This window comes from Crassostrea angulata, chromosome 2 (assembly GCF_025612915.1).
Source record: "Crassostrea angulata isolate pt1a10 chromosome 2, ASM2561291v2, whole genome shotgun sequence".
In the NCBI taxonomy this organism is placed as follows: domain Eukaryota; kingdom Metazoa; phylum Mollusca; class Bivalvia; order Ostreida; family Ostreidae; genus Magallana; species Magallana angulata.
Genome location: NC_069112.1, coordinates 5946564 through 5970590, shown reverse-complemented (window position 1 = coordinate 5970590; position 24027 = coordinate 5946564). Strand labels below are relative to the sequence as shown.

The 24027-nt window shown below is 33.3% G+C and overlaps 1 protein-coding gene and 1 pseudogene across 1 annotated transcript; one reads left to right on the top strand and one right to left on the bottom strand.

The window, feature by feature from the left end:
• Positions 1–5877: 5877 nt before the first annotated feature.
• LOC128172035 (uncharacterized) lies at positions 5878–11016 on the bottom strand (annotated as a pseudogene).
• Positions 11017–17581: 6565 nt separating this feature from the next.
• LOC128172031 (uncharacterized) lies at positions 17582–18646 on the top strand. The gene has a single exon (XM_052837797.1). It carries the CDS (start codon positions 17582–17584, stop codon positions 18644–18646), a length of 1065 nt encoding a protein of 354 aa, XP_052693757.1.
• Positions 18647–24027: the final 5381 nt, after the last annotated feature.

Genomic DNA, 24027 nt, shown 5'->3' with positions numbered 1-24027 from the left:
AGCAATATCAAACGCAAACATTATTTAAAAGAGAACAATTATACTAAACACTACCTATAATAATTAATTTTGTGATTGAAGAAGTTTATGATATGTGAAATTATAACTAACCTCTTAATCAGCGTTTAGACAGAATCACGTAGATTAGATTTCGTAAGTTATAGCTGACAATGATTTTAACAGATGAAAATTACAGTTAATCAACCTAGTTGTAAAAAGTGAAAAAATATGGTTTGCTTATTTATAAATAATTCTATTAACACTCTTCTACTATTAAATAGCAGAAAAGTATTAATATATAAGATGTTTATAAGTGTTCAAATACAAAATAGTTAGTTATAGTTCACGCGCGTATGATATGTTTATCTGAATACTCAGTATTGTTTATCATATGACTCAAGATGTTGAAATATGTAAGGCTGCACCCTCAGGTCGCCTTTTTTTTAGTATAGCCTTGATTTTAACTATTAACTTTTTAAATGCATACGTATCGCAAGACATATGTATAATATTTTTATTGTAATTGTTTGTAATTATAAATAATTAGTCTGAAAAATATTTTGTTGCAAATTACAGTCCATTTATAATTAATAATCAGAAAAAAAATTGTTTTCCTTATTTATAATCCAGTTATTGTTTAATAACATCAAAAAATTGACTTGTTGTGCATGATGATAGACATTCATTGTCCTAATTGGGCTGCATTCCCTGCCAAGTCCAGTCAGGAGCATGGGACATAAATTTTCCGGTATTTTTATATGTGTAGCTAAGTTCACTTGTGTTTAATTCACACTAAAGGCGGTATAGACTCCTGGTTTTCACACTCTGTTGCAATTTTATGTAATCACATAAAGGTATACCTGCTTGCTATATTTTAAATAAAATTAAATAACAAGAAATTAAATAATAAAAAGAGTAATGTTAATATTTCAGGCATCATAAAGTACTTGCATGTTTATAATTTTTATTAATATTTATTGCAAATTTGGTTTTGTTAGACGAACCGTTATAAGTAAAATAATTTAAGTAATTAATATCCATCGGGGTTTTTTTTTTCATTTGAAGAGCATCCATTATTGGAATTATGAATGATTAATGTTAAAAGTGGATAAAGTAAACCCTACCCACATTAACTGATATTCACGCTTTTAAAACCATTCCCCCTACAATGAGTACAATTACTGCTAAATACCGGCAACTCTAAATGCAGAATGGCCAAGGCTTTTATTATAATGATACAAATACCAGATAATCAAGTGACCGTTAAATATATCAGATGTAAACATACATTAATAACATGCCATGCTATACATACCATGTTTACGTTTAAGTTTGAATTACACTTTTGGGGGGGACGATTTCAACTATGTCTCAGTTTACATATAGTAAAGTAAAATCATGCACCGTAGCTATAGTCTGGCCATTGGTTACGAAATGAACCCAACTAAAAATACTAACACCGCTGGGTTTGTTTGTTTGTGTGGGTTTTTTTTTAAATAGTTTGTAAAACCGATTGGCAAAAACATGATAATATAGGGTATATGCAACAAAAATGTATCATATCTCAATACGAGGATGATACTTCAATTAAAATAAACGATACACCTTTATCATATTGATTCCATCCTCAGGGTTTTATACCCCTTTGCACGGGTTTTAGACATGAAACATTTTCACAAAAAACATTAAAATCAAGAAAATGGCCCACTATTGAACAAATTACAATCTAACACCAAAGTTAATTCTCTAACACTTACAATACTAAACACAGGCATTGAATATTGTAACAATACTTTTGCAAGTGGAAGTGACATTAATTCCAACCTCTACCATAATTTCAATAAAATTTATCACAGCACCCAAAGCCACATTGAGAAGAAGATTTATTAGGGTTGATACAAAATAGATAAAGCTTCAAGAATCAATTTTGAAAATTTAATATTTTCAAATTTAATATTCCAGAAATATGGAGGAATTCTACAGATTTGTCATAAGATTATGTTAACCTTTGGATAATTCTTTCTAGAACAAGGCGTTTTTTCAGCTGGCTAAAAATAGATGAGCTAAATGTGTTAAGAAAATCCCTGATAATAAATGTACAATTAGTGTACAATCTCAAAATCACGGTTACGAATAATTTAATAGTTTTTTAAAAGCTTTGCTAATACAGGATTTGTTTTTATTGGTGATTTATTTAATTTTAATGGAATTATAAACTTTTACGTTAAAACGGTTAATATTTTATAATTAAGTAAACAATGCCTCTATATATCTTTCTCTCCCCATTATCTCTCTCTCTCTCTCTCTCTCTCTCTCTCTCTCTCTCTCTCTCTCTCTCTCTCTCTCTCAAATTTACTACATAAGAATAGTACATTATAAAATATTCGACTAGTCAACACTTTTCTAATTTTATTATTATATAATTTAATTCATAAGAAAAGCAAGGTATGAACATATGTTTTAAAAGTGGAAAACTAAAAGAAAGTGTAATATAGGTATCAAACTTTTTATTGCAATCACGGCAAATAGTCATTCAGCAACGTTTTAAAGTTTCCATGTATAACTATTTCTTTCCTATAAAGCTGAATTACATTAATGTTATTCTAATGATAATCTATCTTATAAAGCATATCTATATTGTTTATGTCTTGAATTGTTAAGACCCGCATTGCCTTAATGCTAAAAAAAGGAGATGGCAATTAAAACAAGAGGCCCATGGGCCACATCGCTCACCTGAGGAAAAATAGGCATGATAAAATCAGCTTAATGGAGTCATAATACAAACTATCTGGACAATGTACCTTAATACATGTAGATCCTGTATAAATAAAATCCATCCCCCCCCCCTGGATATTCTTATGTCCTTTTACTAACAGGATGATTTTATAGTCATATCACATGTTGAGTACTACAGTTCTCAAAAAGATCCTTAACACTTGTTCAAACAAGGGATATAAACCTACATCAAACTCTGAACCTTCTTGTGAAGCCGAAGAATTGTCCTGGGGCCAAAGTCTTAACAATTATAAGAATCATCTGGCTGATTAGTTTCTGAGAAGAAGATTTTTAAAGATTTACTCTACATATTCCTATGTAAAACTTTGGACCCCCCCCCCCCCATTAATTGTGGCCTCAACCTACTCCCGGGATGTCATTATTTTTACAACTTTGAATCTAAACCACCTGAAGATGCTTTCACACAAGTTTCAGCTTTCCTTGCTGATTAGTTTCTGAGAAGAATATTTTTAAAGATTTACACTACATTATTCGATGTAAATTGTGGCCCCAACCCACCCTTGGGATCATGATTTTCACAACTATGAATCTACACTACCTGAGGATGCTTCCACACAAGTTTCAGCTTTCCTGGCTCAATAGTTTCTGAGAAGATTTTTAAATTGTGGCCCCATCCTACCTTTGGGGATCATGATTTTCACAACTTTGAATTCACACTACCTGAGGATGCTTCCACACAAGTTTCAGCTTTCCTGGCTGATTAGTTTCTGAGAGGAAAATCAGTTTTTCTTAGTTCACTCAGAGAACGTGTTGCAACAGATGTAAATAACATAATTAAAGGATCTAACTTGTCGATGATTGTTGATAATTTTTAAGTTCGTCAGAACTTGAATTATTAAATGAATATTTCTTGGAAATGTTGGATATCTGCAATTTGAAAGTAATAACTGTTAGCAAACGTGTGAGCATAGGTGTATGTTTTGAAGCTAAAATAGGCAAAAAAATTAAACAGTATAAACACCTTTGACTGTTTTCAACAGCACTAGTTATTCCAGGTGTCAGTACATTGTACTTGTAAGAAGTTGTGTCAAATCTGGCATTTCAGACGTGTAACTTTTATATAAAAGCGATTAAACGCTGACACAGGGAATGGCAGATCCCGTGGGATTGTTTACAGTACAGCTGACCTTTAATACCTTATCCTTCTGCCAATGATATTGCGTATATTGTATCTCCGAGACTAATGATCACAAGAAGCTGTAGATAATTGAATTAAGTTCAGATAGATAATTAATTAAGTTCAGATTAGACACAATAAGTCCTAAGATGCCTAGATAGTCATGTCTTATGATCACTAGTACATGTCCATAATGTGATTGAGTTGAGAGTAGATATAGTATTGACTGTTTATGATGTGTATTATATGTATCTTGTTATTACCAGCATGTTGTACAATAAAGTTGTGTATATCATTGTTACTCCAATTCTCTGGTTTGTTTTTTATCATGGGGTAGATAGATTGATATAGCTGTTTGGGCTAAGACCTTACCATGCTAAAGATGATTGTCCATTAATCAGTTTACTAAATTGTTGATTTTGAGTTGAGATCTGTCTGATTCATCCAAAATATACTCTCTATTTTGGGCCCTCACACCATTAAATATGATCTTGTATTAATTGATATACAATTACTGATAAAGTCGACAAATTATTTCTTGTTGAAATATCTTTGAATGTATTTGAACTCAGATATTGAATTTTAATTTTGAGAGTAATTTATGTTAATATAAATTACATTTTGATATATGAAGTAATATCTTTAGGACTCAAATGTGTTTTATCTTTGTAAAAGATGATTTGCCTTACAGTTATAGGTAAAATTATGAATAAAAACTAACTAAAGATTTTACTTGAGGTATCAGACATTTATTGAACAATCCCTTATCATAGTAATGCTGCCTTCCTGTGATAGACTTCTTTCTGAAAAAAAACCAATAAGCACATAATTAAAACTTGAACTCCAAGTAATCATTGATAAAGCATTGATGCAAACATTGATACAGCATTAATGCAAACATTGATATAGTATAGAATGTAAACATTGATAGAGTATAGATGTAAACATTGATATTGTATAAAATGTAAACATTGATACAGTATAGGTGTTAACATTGATACAGTATAGATATAAACATTGATACAGTATAGATGTAAACATTGGTACAGTATAGATGTAAACATTGATACAGTATGGAATGTAAACATTGATACAGTATAGATGTTAACATTGATATAGTATAGAATGTAAACATTGATACAGTATAGGTGTTAACATTGATACAGTATAGATATAAATATTGATACAGTATAGATGTAAACATTGATACAGTATAGATGTAAACATTGATACAGTATGGAATGTAAAAAATGATGCAGTATAGATGTAAACATTGATACAGTATAGATGTAAACATAGATACAATATAGATGTAAACATTGATACAGTATAGATGTAAACATTGATAGAGTATAGATGTAAACATTGATACAATATAGATGTAAACATTGATACAGTATAGATGTAAACATTAATACAGTATAGATGTAAACATTGATACAGTATAGATGTAAACATTGATACAGTATAGTTGGAAAAATTGATTCATTAAAGATGTAAAAATTGAAACAGTATAGATGTAAACATAAGTACAGTATAGATGTAAACATTGATACAGTATAGATGTAAACATTGATAGAGTATAGATGTAAACATTGATACAATATAGATGTAAACATTGATACAGTATAGATGTAAACATTAATACAGTATAGATGTAAACATTGATACAGTATAGATGTAAACATTGATACAGTATAGTTGGAAAAATTGATTCATTAAAGATGTAAAAATTGAAACAGTATAGATTTAAACATAAGTACAGTATAGATTTAAACATTGATACAGTATAGATGTTAACATTGATACAGTATAGATGTAAACATTGATACAGTATAGAATGTCAACAATGATACAGTATAGATGTAAACATTAATACAGTATAGATGTAAACATTGATACAGTATAGATGTAAACATTGATACAGTATAGATGTAAATATAAGTACAGTATAGATTTACCTGTCAACACAGACATCGTCTACAGTGACGGTCGTCATACTTCATACAAGAAGGGTGACTGTCATGTCTCATCGGGGGCTGTAATATAGAGAAAAGATACAGTGGACAAAAAAGCAGTGTAGGCTATGAAAATAATATAAGCAGTAGTGGACAAAAGAACAGTATTTAAAAAAAAGGTCGGTAAACTGTAGCACATGTAGAGAAAAAAAGACAGAGGTTAGACCATGAAAGTGACACAGAAATGAAGGCCGTTTGTAATAAAAGTCATGTTATTTGCAAACCTACAGAAATGACTCTACTCAATGGCAAGACTCACCACTCCCTGTGTCAGTAAGAACGAACCCGTTGCTGTAGACTGCCGATCCACCACTGATACCAAAGGGAGTTCCCCCGCCCCCGTGTGTCAAAGAGGTACCAGATCCGCTCCCGACAGTAGACCCAATGTTATAATAGGATCCGCCACCGCCCGTTAATCCTATAGAGTAACTTGATCCGCCCGTCAATACACCCAGGATTACACCACCGGAACCTTATGAATCGTAAAACGATGATATATTTTCCACCACAGATAAACGTCTTTTTGAAATTGTATGAGATAAATTATTGATAGACCCTTACTTATCAATGCATCAAATGTTAAGAATCCCTTTTCTATGACGTCATTACCTGTGACGTATTGACTTGAGCCGCACGTGTGGCTGTAGTGACACTTGGTGTTGGTCTGAGTCTGAGTGACGACCACCGTTTGTTTCTGCGGAGGCGGTCTGTCCACGTAGATAGGGATCCCCGTGTGTTCTGTATCCGGGACCTTGGAGCTGCAAGTGTTACTGTTGTGACAGCCCGAGGTTTGTGTGACCAATACGGTTTGTGGGCGTGGCCGGTCTACATATGCCGGGATTCCGGTGTGTTCAGTCTCCGGTTTTTGTACATATACTGTCTGTGTGGAGGGTTTCTGTACGTAGTAGGTGTGAGGTTTTTCGCAGCCATTGCAGTCTGTGGACCCTGGCAAATACTGATTATAAAATAAAAATGTATATTAGTATTACAATAACTATCGTGTTCTTTACTGTAAGAAAAAAGAAAAAAATAGAAAATGAACAGTTATTAACAATACCAAATATGTCAGTAATTTAATTTAATGATAATAGCTGACGTTACATATTTTTTGGATTTACCTTATAAGGTAATTTGATGGGACGTCAAGAACATGACGAAAATAACCGATGTTGCACAGCTTTGGTTCATCGTGTTTTAACACGCATACAAAAATACAAAAAAGTAAACTTATTGAAAATACATAGGATGACTAGTTTTTATTAAGTCTTAATAAAGAATTAAAGCAAAAGTCAGATCTACCTGTGACGTATACAGCCTCGGTCTGGGGCCGGGGTCTGACATAAGACACCAACTGGGGTTCCCCAGGGGGCTCACAATTGTAACAGTCGTTCGGGTTTTTAACGTAAACAGTTTGAGTTTGTGGTCTAGGCTTGACATATGACACTATCTGAGGTATGACGTCACAACCATGGCACTTGCTCCCTCCCGTGACGTTAACAGTTTCTGTTTGTTTTGGTACTGTTTGTACGTACGTCACTGGTTCGGGTGTCTACTGTGAGGAAGTCAATGTACTCGCAATCAATGCATTCAGGTAGAACAACAATTAAGTATCATTTATTATTAATTGTTTTTAAACGTATTTAACCTGACGCTTTTTCTTCTGTACATTGCACTAAACGTTCACACACTTGCCCATGTGACTTACACGTGGTCTGGGGCTGTACGTATCCAACTAGACATTCACAGGTGGGACATCCGTCCACACCGCACTTGTACCCGACCTCACAGGAAGTAGGACAGCTGAATGACGTCACACAGTCAACCTTGTGTTGAATGACAACCTCATGTGTGGAGTACCCTGTCCAATCAAAAATATAGATGCATAAAGATAAATACAAGATTAGATAGTGAACGAAATAATTGTAAAATGGTATAATCCTTCAATCTAAAAATAAATGAAAACTGTATCATTTTCTCATTTTCTATATATGTGTAGACTCATTTCAGAATTTATAACAAGAAACGACTGATGTTAATGAAAACGGCGACCTTATAATATATTCTAGTAGATGGTGCCTGTTTGGGAGGGTAACTGTTGAAATTGACACCCCTCGAAAACCATTGTCAACCGACACGTCAGACAGCAGTCAGAGTGTAATCAAATGCCAACACGGTTAACTTTTGCCAAGTTTTTTAAGAGAGTTGTCATTTACCTGAGGGTATGGCACAGTCACACGTGGGACATCCGTCTGTCCCACACTTGTAGCCAACACTACACCCATAGCTACACACCAAACTAGGGCAGGTCAAGGCTACTATCTGCTGAACTACAAAGGTCAAATGCTAAGGTCAGACAGATCTCGTTATGATATAATTTTCGAACTACTAGAAACAATGATTTAAAGTCACCTGCTAGTAGTCATGACTGTGTAAGACTGATTTAAAGCACAACTAATTTGCAACAGATGCCCTTTTATGAAAGTCGTGAATAATTAGATATAATTGACTCTTGTTGCAGATCTGTAGCTACATTGAGCGGATTGGAGTCGACAGACCGTCTATTGATCTATATCTAATTTGACACCACGTGACTTACTGTAGGTGACTACCGGTTTGACACAGATACACGTGTCACACCCGTCACGCCCCGCCTCCCCTATCTGGTAGTGAGTTCCGCACGTCTCCCGACACGTCTGTTCTAATCAGCACATCTAATCAACAAGGTATGTGTTGTGGGAAGATGTTGCCGTGGTAACTTGCGTTGACTGTCGGCCACCCGATACAGTTCCACCTCCCCCTGGCATGGTGCCATCCCCGACTCCGCCCCCTGAGATGTTGGAGCTGCCACCAGAGGTGGTGAATGGGGTGAATCCGCCATTGACGGACTTTGATCCATCCATATATCCACCTCCTCCACCGCCAATGGAAGATCCGCCGACTAAATTATCATTCACAGATTAATATCGTTTATAATATATTTAAAATTCAGAAAGAAAAATCAGCATTACAAACCTAGCTAGACATGGAACAAAAAGGAAGAGATGCTGGTTATTAACAACTGCTCTAAAAGTCTTGACGTATTTGGTTGTATATATATTTGAAACAATGTTTGAGCTTATAAAAAAATACAAGGATTTATTTACAGCAAAGATGACGTTTGATTTGTTGACAACATGCCGAACAGAATCCCTACGACAAACTAGAAAGGACCATGTACTGGTTTACCTGATACCGGGCTGCAGTCACAGAACGGGCATCCGTCTGATCCTTAAGGACCAATCCTGTACCTACCTTCACAGGTTGATTTGCATAGCTTCACCCCTAGACAGTCTGTCTTAGTTCCTGGTCCTTGATTGACGTGAGAGAAAGCGGCCCCGCCCATGGAAGGCATGCCGGACACGAACGAGCCGCCTTACATCGCCATCATTCCGCCGCCTAATTAAGACATTAATTGCACCGCCATAAATCCCCCCAAATCATATATTTCTAGTAGGTATCAGGCATATATTGATCATACTCATCATACTCTTCATTCAATAATTGTGACAAAAACGATCTAAAATGATTCTTAAAGGTATTGATATAATTTACCTGGACCACATGGACAAGATTGACAGCCAAACTCATCAACCATTAGACACCATTGGGGACACCGTACACGTCTCAGACAGCGGGAGGGGTTAAACACGGAGGAAGTGGCGGAGGAAGGGTTGCTGTTTGGCCCCCTCCGTGGAAGGGACCACCCCCTCCCATCATAGAGGGAGACCCCCGGGGTAAGTTGAATCGTTTGTGTTCGATGTTTTGATGGCTGCTACTGATGAGTTCTTTATCGGGTTCACTGAGTGTGGAGTGTAGGACTACAATGTAACTATAGTGTTTGATAAACTTGTCCTAACGATGGTGTTATTTCATGCATTTCTTAAACATATAGAATCAGAGATATAAAGTTCGCAAATACAATGTTAAATTCAAAATGTAATGTCTTAAATAAAAATAATTAGGGCCCCGCAAGGATTTGCGGGTGCCCTATAGTAATGACTCTGTCCGTCCGTCCTTCTGTCTGTCCGTCTGTCACCCTTCCGTCCACCAATTTTGTTTTTTTTTCTAATAACCTTTTTTATGGTTGCCTAATAGGGCTGGGACGATACTGTATTGAGCCGATTCGGTACATATCACGATACATGAGATGCGATACGATACATATCACGATACATTGCAATTAAATGGAAACATGAATAAAAGTTTAAAATTTATTCAATCTGCCGATGTATTACCGCATGTCCAAAGTTATTTTGTTATATTCATAATGAGCGTTGCACAATTTACAAATTACTTTAGTCTCGTGTACACTAGTTTTTCATAAACAAGTACTCCAAAAGTTTTCCACACTCCATATTTAGCTTCCTAACAGTTTTGACAACTTTACGAGGTTTTCCGCCATCTTTGTACTTTCATATTAGGCGCGCGGACTAAAAATAGCCAATATATGAAGCTCGGATATTTTTGAAAAATAAAAAAAGTTCCGTAAGGTATCGTTGTATTAATGGTAAATGTATCGATCCAAATATCGTCAAAATAAATACCGCGATGCACCGGTGCATCGGTGGATCGTCCCATCCCTATTGCCTAATCAAGTTCAAATTTGGTATGGTAGTTCAGTAGGCAGAAATACATATTATGATGCTAAGTTTGGTTTTCTATGTCTTCTGGTTTGGAGCTGGGGTGGTGGGGTAGATACCTTAACTATGCATAAGAATGAATGGGCAAAGAGAGATAACTGCTGAAAATGTTACCATTGTATACTTGGAAGGCTGTGCAATATTTGTCCTTTGGGATTAATTAACCTTCCACAGGAAGAAAATCCTAAGCTTTATCTTTATCTGTCACATTGAGATTAATTACTGCACTGCCTGTGTCTGCAAATGATGGAGTACAGGGCGATCGTAAACCCGGCGGGAGTGGTCAGATTAGCGCGGTCCTCGGGAAGGGAACCTACAGGAATCTGAAGAATTCACACAACTAGAACAAGCACAGCAATTACTGTTACCTACATAGATCTGATAAACTTAACTATCTACAGCACATACAGCATAAACTATAAACGTTAAGAACAGAAATCTAAAGAAAATAATTATCTAAAACAGACAGAGCTTTTATGTTTGCCCTTAGCTGCAAACTTTTTTATATTCCAGATTTTATTAATCAGAATAAATAATGTAATAATTGAATATAGAAAATGTAATATAATTAACCTTGTTGTTAGTAAAATGTCGGTACTTTTTACTCTTGGTTCCGTACTGAAGGAAGTCTTTGCAAACTGAAATGATATAAGTTCAATAAGATAAGTTTATTATGTCATAAAATAAGATATGTTTCTCTGATCAGAATGACACGATTGCTATTTTATTGAACTGAACAGTTCTTTATACGTAACTCTATATTAGGCGTAATTGATTTCATAAAGAAAACACTGACAATTTTCACTATAACAGATAAATCTTAATGCATGTTAGTCTCTCACATACATTTTTCACTTTCATCATCCCCGTTGATAATGACATCCAGATCTTTGAAAAGTTCATATAAACAAAGGGGAAAACATCAAACGGAATTCCTTAATCGCATAAAGTTTTTTTTTCTTTTTGTATTTTTCTCTTAACATTGTTTTTTTCTTGGTTAAACACTTTCTGACATTAAGATTAACCAGTTATCAGATAAGTTTAACCAGTTACCAATTAGCCAGTTATTTGCAAAAAAAAAGTCATTTACAAAAAGTTAAGTAAATTCATATATAAGAGATGGTAAACTTATCATTTATCACAACTAATCATCTTGTCATTTATATCGCATGATAACCAATCAGCGTTGTTTACCCTATGTATGCAATTGATTGGTGGATTTAATCAACCAATCATTTACAAGGAATCATTAACCAATCATTTACAAAAAAATCATTAACCAATCATTTACAAGGAATCATTAACAAGGAATCATTAACCAATCATTTAAATGTATAAGGAATCATTAACCAATCATATACAAGGAATCATTAACCAATCATTTACAAGGAATCATTTACCAATCATTTACATGGAATCATTAACCAACCATTTACAAGGAATCATAAACCAATACATTTACAAGGAATCATTAACCAACCATTTACAAGGAATCATTTACCAATCATTCACAAGGAATCATTAACCAAAACATTTAGAAGGAATCATTAACCAACCATTTACAAGGAATCATTAACCAATCATTTACAAGGAATCATTATCAAATCATTAACATGTACAAGGAATCTTTAACCAATCATTTACAAGGAATCATTAACCAATTATTTACAAGGAATCATTAAGCAATCATTCACAAGGAATCTTTAACCAATCATTTACAAGGAATCATTTACCAATCATTTACAAGGAATCATTTACCAATCATTTACAAGGAATCTTTAACCAATCATTTACAAGGAATCATTTACCAATCATTTACAAGGTATGTTAACCAATCATTTACAAGGAATCATTAACCAATCATTTACAAGGAATCATTAACCAATCATTTACAAGGAATCGTTAACCAATCATTTACAAGGAATCATTAACCAATCATTTACAAGGAATCATTAACCAATCATTTACAAGGAATCATTAACCAATCATTTACAAGGAATCATTAACCAATCAATGTTACGTACCAGACGCTGGTCAGTCATTGTGAGAAGGTCATTTTCTGTCAAACAAAAAAAAGTAAAAGTAGAAAGATACCGGTTTACTCTATCCATAAAGAACAATACACATTGAAAACATATTCACACAATTGATATTAAAGCACATCTACTTAATTCAATATTCATTGTCAAAGCTTAATTAACAGTAATCGGGCTCATTTATGTTGAAAATGTAAACATCACAAAATTAATTGAAGATTGCTTTATATATGCATATATTTGTTAACAACAACAACACAACGAAGAGTTTACATTGTACATAAACTCGTATTATGTATTAATATCACAAGACATTTCTCTTTGTTAAAAGCATTGTGCACCGTTTTTATAACTTGTATCAAATTTAAACCCCAGATGGTTTGCTGTCTATTTTTGTTTTCATCAGATGATCAACTGTGATGTCCTGTAGTAGATTATTCACATCAAATTTATCGTGATTAAAACTCATGCTGTAGTTTCCTATCTATTTCTGTATTGATTTTTAGATGTTGTATACATTGTAAAAAAAAACCTATTTTTTCGATCTGTTTACGTATTGTACGCGTCCTTTGTGTCCTTTCTGATATCAAACATATTAACAGTTCAATTAATGATAAATGCGGTGAGTGTCCTTATTCTATAAGAGAAATAGATACCTATAACATAAAATGAGAGCTTTCACTATTTTCTACATAAAAATATATACCAATAATATAGAACGTGAGCGCCTTCTCTATTCTGTCTATAGATAGTAACATACCCATGATATACGACGTAAGCGCCCTCTCAATTATGTCTATTTATAGTAACATGCCTATGATATATAACGTGAGCGTCCACTCTATTCTGTCTATATATAGTAACATACCTATGATATATGACGTGAACACCCTCTCTATTCTATCCATATAAAGTATCATAGCTATGATATATGACGTGAGAGCCCTCTCTATTATGTCTATATATAGTAACATACCTATGATATATGACGTGAGCACCCTCTCTATTCTGTCTATATATAGTAACACACCTATGATATATGACGTGAGCGCCCTCTCTATTCTATTGATATGTAGTATTACTATTATGATATACGACGTGAGCGCCCTCTCTATTTTGTCTATATATAGCAACATACCTATGATATATGACGTGAGCGCCCTCTCTTTCTCGGCACTGCCCAGCACTACCATGCCGCCACCCAGCCGTTCACAGATGGCGACACTGTCGTTCCTGGTGGCGAGGTCCGTGTGGATAGAGAAACACCACTGACCGATCCTTGTGAACCCGGGCTTACAGGGGTCACTCAAACCATGGACTATAAACAGTTATAGACTGGGTTAATACCAGAAATTCAAACAATCTATCCGTGTATTCACAGAAATGTCAACATTTCATCAATTACCAACAATCTATCCGTGTGTACAGAATTATTTACAATCTATCCGTAGATACAGTATGGATGTAAACTATGATACATATGAACATTAATACAGTATATCTGTAAACATTGATACAGTATGGATGTTAACATAGATACAGTATGGATGTTAACATTGATACAGTATAGATATAAACATTGATACAGTATGGATGTAAACATAGATACTGTATGGATAAAAACATTGATACAGTATACATGTAAACATTGATACAGTATAGATATAAACATTGGTACAGTATGGATGTAAACATTGATACAGTATGGATGTAAACATAGATACAGTATGGATGTAAACATTGATACAGTATAGATATAAACATTCATACAGTATGGATGTAAACATTGATACAGTATGGATATTAACATTGGTAAAGTGTAAAGAACAAGGGACGTTGTTGGCTGAAATTTGCCGTGTTTCAAATATGCACAGCACCAAACATTTTAAAAAGCCTTGAATTTATCAAATCTAATGGCATATAACTTATATATGTGACTTAAACATGTATATAATGAAATTTATGTTTAAAACTGTTCATTTGTAGCAAGACGTCGAAATTTTAAACGCGACGCCATGCATATTTACGGGAGAAGTAACTCTTTCTGTGTTGTAAAACATACCGGTATCTGTGCATGAGTTTCAGGCTTGTGACCCGCAGATAACAAGTTTAAATTTGCATGCGTTTCATTTCAATTTCATTGTACTTTTGAAATTATAAGTGTTTAAATAAAAAATTGTATATATTTTAACCTATATGACTCACATGTACATATACTTCTGATGCATTATGCCACATTGCATCTTTTCTAATCAAGAAAATTTCTGTTGATTTGAGACACTATTTCAAGGTGTAGTGAGTCAGTTATATGTAAATAGAGGTACCGTACGGCTTCCATTGGTTATTCACTTAAGTACAGGAAGCAAAAGCTTTCATAATATTTCTGATAACAAGTCTTATTTTTAATGCATGAACAATGAACTCGAAGATGGTAGGGGAAAAGGGGAATGGGGGGGGGGGTCTTCGACTCTCTGAAAGTTTGATAAGCAATCTCAATTAAAAAATATCATTTGATGAAAAGGAAATGGAAATGGGAACGATTGGACTGCTTTGTTGGATTCTATTACAATGTGCATTACTTTAAACGATTACATATAAGTGAATTACAAATGAAATCTCTCTCTCTCTCTCTCTCTCTCTCTCTCTCTCTCTCTCTCTCTCTCTCTCTCTCAGTTTCTTCAAATGAATGATGTCTGAACAAAATATTTAAAGTGTCCGATAGAGATGAAGTCAAAAATTTTAAGACAAGATCACGGAAGAAACTTTATTTAAATGTTTAAATTGTCTGATAAAGATGAAGTCGAATATTTTAAGACAAGATCATGGAAGGAACTTTATCTACGTGTTTAAAATGTCTGATAAAGATTAAGTCAAAACCTTTAAGACAAGATCACGGAAGGAACTTTATATACCGATCCACTGATTCCTTCTATAAAAACGAATATACCACATGCACAGTGTAGGAACGGAAGTGTACAGTTATGGGCAGCGCTGTTTGTCGAAGCAAATAACAAATAGGAGAGGTAGATCTGCGAACAGTCGAAGATTTTAATTAAACGAATTGATAAATGGTTGTAAAAAAAAAAACAACAACAAAACTTCCTTAACAATTTGATACGTTATGGTAATAAACTGGCACAAGTATAAACAGTTGTATTACTTTTGCAACATGATTTTCAATGAACTTTTTGACAATCAATATCCAAACATTCCAAAATTGAAATGATTATTTTGTACGAAATACAATCATTAATATATTACGACTGAATAGGGGACATGTGGAGGTAGATATATACTTTAAGAGAATAATCTGATAATTTGATATCATTGCAAATAAAAGTAGAAAAATAATCCTCAGAATATCATGAGTTATCATTATTTGATACTGTACGCGTAACGCAATTTTAAGCATATATTAAGAATTTTACTGTACGCGTAGTTCTATAATTAAGCGGCGCGTCTTTTAACCACAATGAACCGCAATGAACCGCAATGAACCACAATGAACCGCAATGAACCGCAATGAAACCACAATGAACCACAATGATACTACAATGAACTTTATTAAGGTGATAAATGTTTTTTAAAAGGTATAAAATTTCATTAAAGTTAATTTAAGGTCAGATGCTACCTATTATCAATTATTTTCAACTTTTTCCTATCTCCGCAATGTGAAGATTCCCATTTCTGTTATTCCAAATTTACATTTGATGTTATTTGATAATTTTCTGTATGAATATATAGTTTCTGTTGAAAATGTATACTTAGTACATTATCAACAAGCATTCAATTGCATTTTGCATGCTATTAAAAGACAAAATCAAAAAATCTTACTCTAAAAATGGCCTGTTATAATGCACTCTGAATTTTTAGCATTAAAAGCTGGTTTAAATGCGAATAAGGAAGAAATGTTATATCAAGAAAAATTATCTTAAAATGAGGAACGTCGCGTGTATCAATAATATACCTCAAAAATTTCTGACGGCATGTTATGTTACAGAATTAATGCATTCAGTCAATGATTTATATATATGTTCAGGTACACACGTCTTATTTCATTCATTCAGAATTCAATTATTTTAGTGCATGTAACGCTTAGATGGTGGTTTATTATAAATGTGTAAAGCATGAATAAAAAAAAATATTTATATGCATGTACATGTATAAGGTAAATTTTGATATAATTACAAATATAAAATGTTACTATTTAATTAAAGCTTAATATAATTAGCTAAGTTGTCGTATTGGTTTTTTTTTAATCAATTACATTACATATGACTGTCATGACATTTGAAAACGTCTGATTAACTGTTTACATAAGATATTTTTTTGATTTGAACATATTTTTATTGTACAAAATACAATTGGGATTGGGCACAAGTTCTATAACTTAGACCGCCCTCTCCCAGTACAATAATATAATACAAAATATGTGTACACAACATAAATAAAGGTCAGTGGATAGAATGGACGTATACATAAATGCAATTGACATGTATATAGTAAACAACGGTGTACTAGTGAGAAGGTCAAGGGTCACCGAGCCGGTAAGTCGTTGTTGTTTTGGGCTCCGGCGAAAACTTCAAAATACAAGTCCTAATCAGCTACAAAAGAACTGTATTTCTGTATATGCTTGTGCCATGTGAATGAGAACCCAATTCCTCAGAAACTTTTGTATTTTTTATAGTGTATGAATAATCTACGCTATCAAAAAACTTGCTATGTACATAATGTAGGTTTCAATTGTGTGTGTGTGACCGTGAGATCAACTCACTCAGCATTGTCTAGCTTGAGCCGCACCGTATACAATACAGTGTGTTGTGTGTTATTCTGTACTAGACACCACCCAGGGTGTACGACATCACTAATATTTCGATTTGTGAGTTCGGGTACCCTAGTTTGCATTAAAAAGACAACCAATATTACTTATTTAAAATGTCTGTGTCCGACACTACGGCACTTTTGTCCCAAAGTCACTCCATCATATATGGCGAACGCAGTGAAAATGCAGAATGTGTTCAGAACAAAGAAAATCAGATATCATTGGTGTCCATCCATACTATCCTCATAGAAATAAACTCTAAGTTATCCAATATTGAAACCAAAAACAATGCATTAGAAGAAAGATTGTCAGCGATCGAAGAAAAAGTTGTCGTCGTGAACGAAATGCAAAAATCTCTTGGCACTATGAAAAACAAAATAGCCTATGTTGAAAATGGTCTTGAAATAACAAAAAAGGATCTTTCTAGTCTGGAATCTAACGTAAAAGATCTTGGAAATGTTTTTGACTCTGTTAAAGAAGAAGCACAAAGTAGTAAAAAAATTGCCAACAGCAATAAACATGAAATTCTAAAAACTACCACAGCCCAAAAGAACCTCGAAGACAAAGTGAATAAGGAACTGAGAGAAATGAGAGAAGCCAGTGAGAGTATTAAAGAATCCTTGACGGATTTAAAAACACGTTCCATGCGGGACAATCTTATCTTCACTGGAATTCCAGAGGAGAGATGGGAAAATACAGAGGCGGTACTCCAAGATCTCCTACAAAAGAAATACAAATTAGAGTACGATATTCCATTTGAGAGAGTGCATAGAATGGGCAAATGGTCAGAATTCAAGGAGCAGCCCCGAAATATCATTGCGAAATTCTCTTACTTTAAAGATCGCGAATTCATCCGAAAAAATGCTGCAAGGAAGCTCAAAGGAAGTCGTATATGGGTAAATGAACAATTCCCTCCAGAAATTGAAGAAAAAAGAAAGCGTCTTTATCCAGTGTTAAGACAAGCTAAGAAAGATCACAAACGCGCGAGTCTGATTCGTGATACTCTATACATTGAGGGAGAAAAATACGACTCATCAACAGAATCCGCTCCCCGTTTTTATCCAGATCGCGCCGTGTCGAATTATACAACCCCAGCTCAGAGTCATCAGAGCGGGACCGCCAAGGATCACCAACCACTAAAGAGGCAGCGCCAAGGATCGACGCCTGACCGATACTAGGGACGCGCCGGAGAGCAGACCGGAACTCCACTTAATGATGACTGTCATAGAAAACTTCATTTCCTTTCACTTAACGTTTGTAGCATTAAAAATAAATTAAATTATGATGAGTTTAACCATTTCATATCTGGCTTTGACATTCTTGGTTTGACAGAAACGAAAACAGATGATTCGGATACAATAGCTATTCCTGGTTTTTTACTTTTATGAAAAATAGGCAGAAACTTTCTAAAACTAGATCTGGTGGAATTATATTATTAGTTAAAGAAAACTTAGCCAAGCATGTCAAAATCATGAAAACTGATTGCAAAAATGTCTTATGGTTCAAAGTTAGCAAACAACTGTTAAACTATGACGAGGATCTATTGTGTGGAATCGTTTATATCCCCCCTGAATGTAGTAGATTTTCTTCACCTGACTGTTTTATTGAATTAGAACAGGAGCTTATCAATATTGCAAAAGATTCTAAGTATGTATGTTTACTCGGTGATTTTAATGCACGTGTTGGTTGTTTACATGATTATGTTATATCTGATGATTTTTTAACGCAATTAAATATGTGTGAAGATATTTATAATACTGATATAGCAGTCCGCTCACAAGCTTTTCAAATGCTGAAAATACCACTGGAACGAAAAGTGCAAGATTTTCACGTAAACAATTTTGGATATAAGCTTATAGATTTTTGCAAAAACAATGAACTCTACATTGTAAATAGCCGTATAGGCAATGATAAGTATACAGGTGGTACTACATGTAAGAGCAGTAGCACGGTCGACTACGTTTTATCTAGTGTACACATGTTTGCTTTTTTCCAGGATTTTGATATTGTAGAATTTAATAATTTATATTCTGATGTTCACAATCCAATTTCTTTTACTGTTTCAAGTTGTAATAACACACAAACACCGTTGAATGATATCACAGGTAAAACTCAGCCAAGCGTAAAATTATGGTCACAGGACAAAGCTAAGGACTTTTGCCATAACATTAATACCGCGGCCGTCAATGATATTGACCTCATTTTAGATGACCTAGCCAGAGGAACGCGTGATTTCAATCAAGACAATATTTCTGATATAACTAGTGATATTTGTAATGTTTTCTCTAACGCTGCTAAGGAAACATTTGGTGTCGTTTATCCACATTCCAAACATGTAAGATGCAATAAACCATGGTTTAATCAGGAATGTAGATCCGCACGAAAAAAGTTCCACTCAGCCACAAAGAACTATTCTAAATGTAAATCTGCCGAAAACAAAGAAACTCTAAAATCAGCGAACAAAAATTATAAAAACATAATGGATAAGTGTATTAAAAACCATAAGTCGGAGCTAACAAAAAAATTAGTGAACTTGCATTCCAATAATCCAAAAGATTATTGGAAAATCCTTAATGCAGGTAGTAAAAACAACTCGAGTGCTGTAGATATTAATGATATGTTCGAGTTTCTGAAAGGTATGAATGAGTGCGAAGTCGATAACAATAATGAAAATTTACCAGAAGTGGCCGTTACGGATACATATGACTTTCTGAACCTCCCTATTAGCGACGAAGAAATTTTAGAAGCGGTTAAGAAACTTAAAAACAATAAATCACCAGGACATGATTTAGTGATTAATGAACACATTTTTACAACAGTTACAATATTTTTACCAGTTTATAGGAAACTATTTAATCTAATTTACGATAGAGGTTATGTACCAGACGAGTGGTTGATAGGAATTATTAAACCTATATTTAAGAATAAGGGCGACCCCACCCAGCCAGAAAATTATAGACCGATAACATTGCTTAGTTGCCTCGGAAAATTATTTACATGCATTTTGAGCAAGCGTTTAGATACGTATGCATCTGAAATCAACCTCATTACTAGCAGTCAGGCAGGTTTTAGGAAAAATCATTCAACTCTGGACCATATTCTAACTCTTCAATTTTTATCAAATACCTTACTATGTAGAAAGAAAAAATTATTCTGTGCTTTTGTTGACTTTAAACAAGCATTTGATACCGTCTGGAGAAATGGTCTATGGTATAAACTATTAGATAATGGAATAGGGGGGAAATGTTATGCTTTTATACGAAATATGTACAAAGGAATAAAATCTAAGATATGTATGAACGGTATGTCATCTGATTTTTTCTGTTGTAATATAGGTGTGCGCCAAGGAGAAAATTTATCTCCTTTTTTATTTTCATTGTATATTAATGACTTAGAAGATTTTTTATTAGATAAAAATATTGTTGGGTTACAAAGTATTAGTTCTTCCATTGAAGATGAGTTGATGTTATACTTGAAACTTTGCCTATTATTTTATGCAGACGATACGGTTATTATGTCTGAGACCGCTGATGATCTCCAGAAAGCACTAGATGAATTCCATGTGTACTGTTCCCAATGGAAACTAAATGTCAATGTAGAAAAAACAAAGATATTAGTTTTTTCAAAAGGCCCTAAGCCAAAAAACATTTTTTATTATAATAATAACGTTGTTGAAATTGTGAGTGAATTCAAATATTTGGGTACTGTATTTTCCAGAAGTGGATCTTTTTGTAAAGCAAAAAAACACTTAGTTGAGCAAGCACAGAAAGCTATGTATAGTATTATAAGAAAAATAAGACTTTTTAATCTACCCATGGAGCAACAGTTTGATTTGTTTGATAAAGTAGTAGTGCCGGTTTTGCTCTATGCTTGTGAAATCTGGGGTTACGAGAATATAGATATTATTGAAAAAATCCATTTGAAATTTTTGAAATATGTTCTATGTATGAAAAGTAGTACTCCGTCGTATATGGTCTATGGTGAATCAGGTCGTTATCCTTTATACGTAACTGTATATTCTCGAATGATTTCTTATTGGACAAAAATGATCCAAGGTCAAGACAATAAGATTGTGTTTACTGTTTACAAATATTTAGCAAACCAATATATGAATAATAATGACCGTGTAAATCCATGGACTGATTTTATACGACATATTTTAGACTCATGTGGGTTCTCTAATATCTGGACAGAACAATGTACTGCAATAGTTAATGATAAGTGGATTTCTGCCGCCATCAAACAAAGATTGCAGGACCAGTTCATTCAGAAATGGGCAAAAGATATAGATAATTCATCTAAAGGTCAAATATATAAAATTTATAAACAAAAGTTTGGTTTTGAAAAATACTTAGGCATTCTTACTAAAAAATTTTGGAAACCACTTATTAAATTCAGAACAGCAAATCACCGTTTACCGATTGAAACCGGTAGATGGTATGGAATTCCTGTAAATGACAGAAGCTGCACACTCTGTAATAGTGGTAAATTAGCGGACGAATACCATTTTATTCTTGAATGTAAATTTTTTTTAACTTTACGTAAGCAATTTCTATGTACCAAGTATTTTCAAAAACCAAGTACATTAAAATTTAGGGAACTGCTGATGACAACGAACATCAAAACATTGAAAAAATTAAGCTCTTTTATATTGAATATCCAAGAGCAATTCTGCTGTCCAGCCTAAACTATATTAGCATTTATTATTATTATTACTCTCCGCGTATTGAACACCAATGAAACATTGTATTAAATTTTTATATGATGATCTATTTTTTTTTTTTCTACCACTTTTTGTATTATTACTATTTTTTTTTCTCTTACTTACTTATGCTTACTAACACATGTAATACTATGTTGTATTATAATTTATATATAATTTATTAGACCCTTGACATCACAATTTAATGTAAATATGTTATTGTACCTCATGTACCATTGTATGATAATGGTTTGAGAGAATAAATTAAATTGAATTGAAGTGGTTATAAGATCAGTTAAATCTTTCAGTATTTTTGATAAAATTATAAACTAATGTAAATAAATGCTTGTTTTCATTGTCACAAGCCTTTGTAGTACAGCTTAATATATAATAGTAAATATTTCTAAGGAAATATTAAAGTGTTTTATATTGTGAATAGGAAATATATGTAAGGAACATGTATTTAGATATATATTTAATATTCAGATCAATTAACATCAGTTATTGAAGATATTGAACGGTTTGGAACCGGACTCAATTCCATAAATTGGTATGCTTTATAATTGTGTATTTTAATATTCTATTGTAAAAGAAAGACAACTTTTGTATGTTAAAATTGATAAGAGTTATTTCCCTTAATTGTGTCTTTCTGATCTTGGACTGAATGAAATTATATGTATATGGGAAATATGTATATTTCAATGGAAATGTATTTAAAGATAATTCTATTGTAATAATGTATAAATGTATTTTATGACTTGATATTATACAATTATGTTATATTTATTTTATTAAAATATATTACAGAGTATAAAAATATATAACACCATTAAAGAAATTTGGAGAAAGGATTGTCTTATTATTGCTGGGAAATCCCGTTACATAAGTATCTTCGAGCATACCACACGAACAGAGTGGACTGTTGATAATATTATATATTTTTTTTAAAATTTCCAATATTGTCATCTTTGGATTAAATTTGCGTGCTTAATGTGCAGTGCAATGATACTAATAAACGCATTCTAATTTATCGAGAAAAAAACCCAAACGAACAGAAGGGATCAACTCTCAATATTACCAATATCCATAGAATCTAGATCAGAAAAGGGAATAAAAGTACGAAATTCCCAAAAAATTGTCATCTAGATTTGTTTGATAACTAAAGATTGTGCCATCCATTTTTTTATAGTTGTAAACTATAGGGACTTTCAAATAACGCTATCATAGCAAGGGTTCTACTGGAATTTGTAAACTTTTTTTTCTTCATATAAAACAATCCACTCCAGATTTTATAGTATATGGTTAACTTCAGGTACGTAGCATGGGGTGGGGTGGGGGGATTGGGTGCCTCCCCCCTCCTACTTATACTCGCATCAAACATTTTTTTTAATATTCATATAAAAAAAATTAATTGTCATGGCGTTGGCCTACCCCCCCCCCCCCCCTTCACTTTTGAGGGGAACTTGTAAAAAATTGAGGAAATGAAAAAGGAACACTACGCTATCCCCCCTTTTTACGGTTTTAAGATATATAGGAAAACTGCCTTTTTTCTCTTTTTATTTACTTGTTAAGATTTTTTGGATGAATCTGCCGCCCCCCCCCCTTCCCCAGTTTTAAAACGATCATACGTGCCTGAACTTTGAATTTATTCTTTAATTAACGATTCAAATCCAAACACGTATACTAACATACTCGTCCAATTTATAGGTGGAGAGGAATAGAAAATTCCAAACTAATGTACAGACTAGATAATATTGTTATAAAATTTGAAAATTGAACTTGCAATAAATGTAATAGGCGAAGAATAGATAAGATGCCTTAAAATTTTTACAAATGTTTTTATTCATAATTACGCCT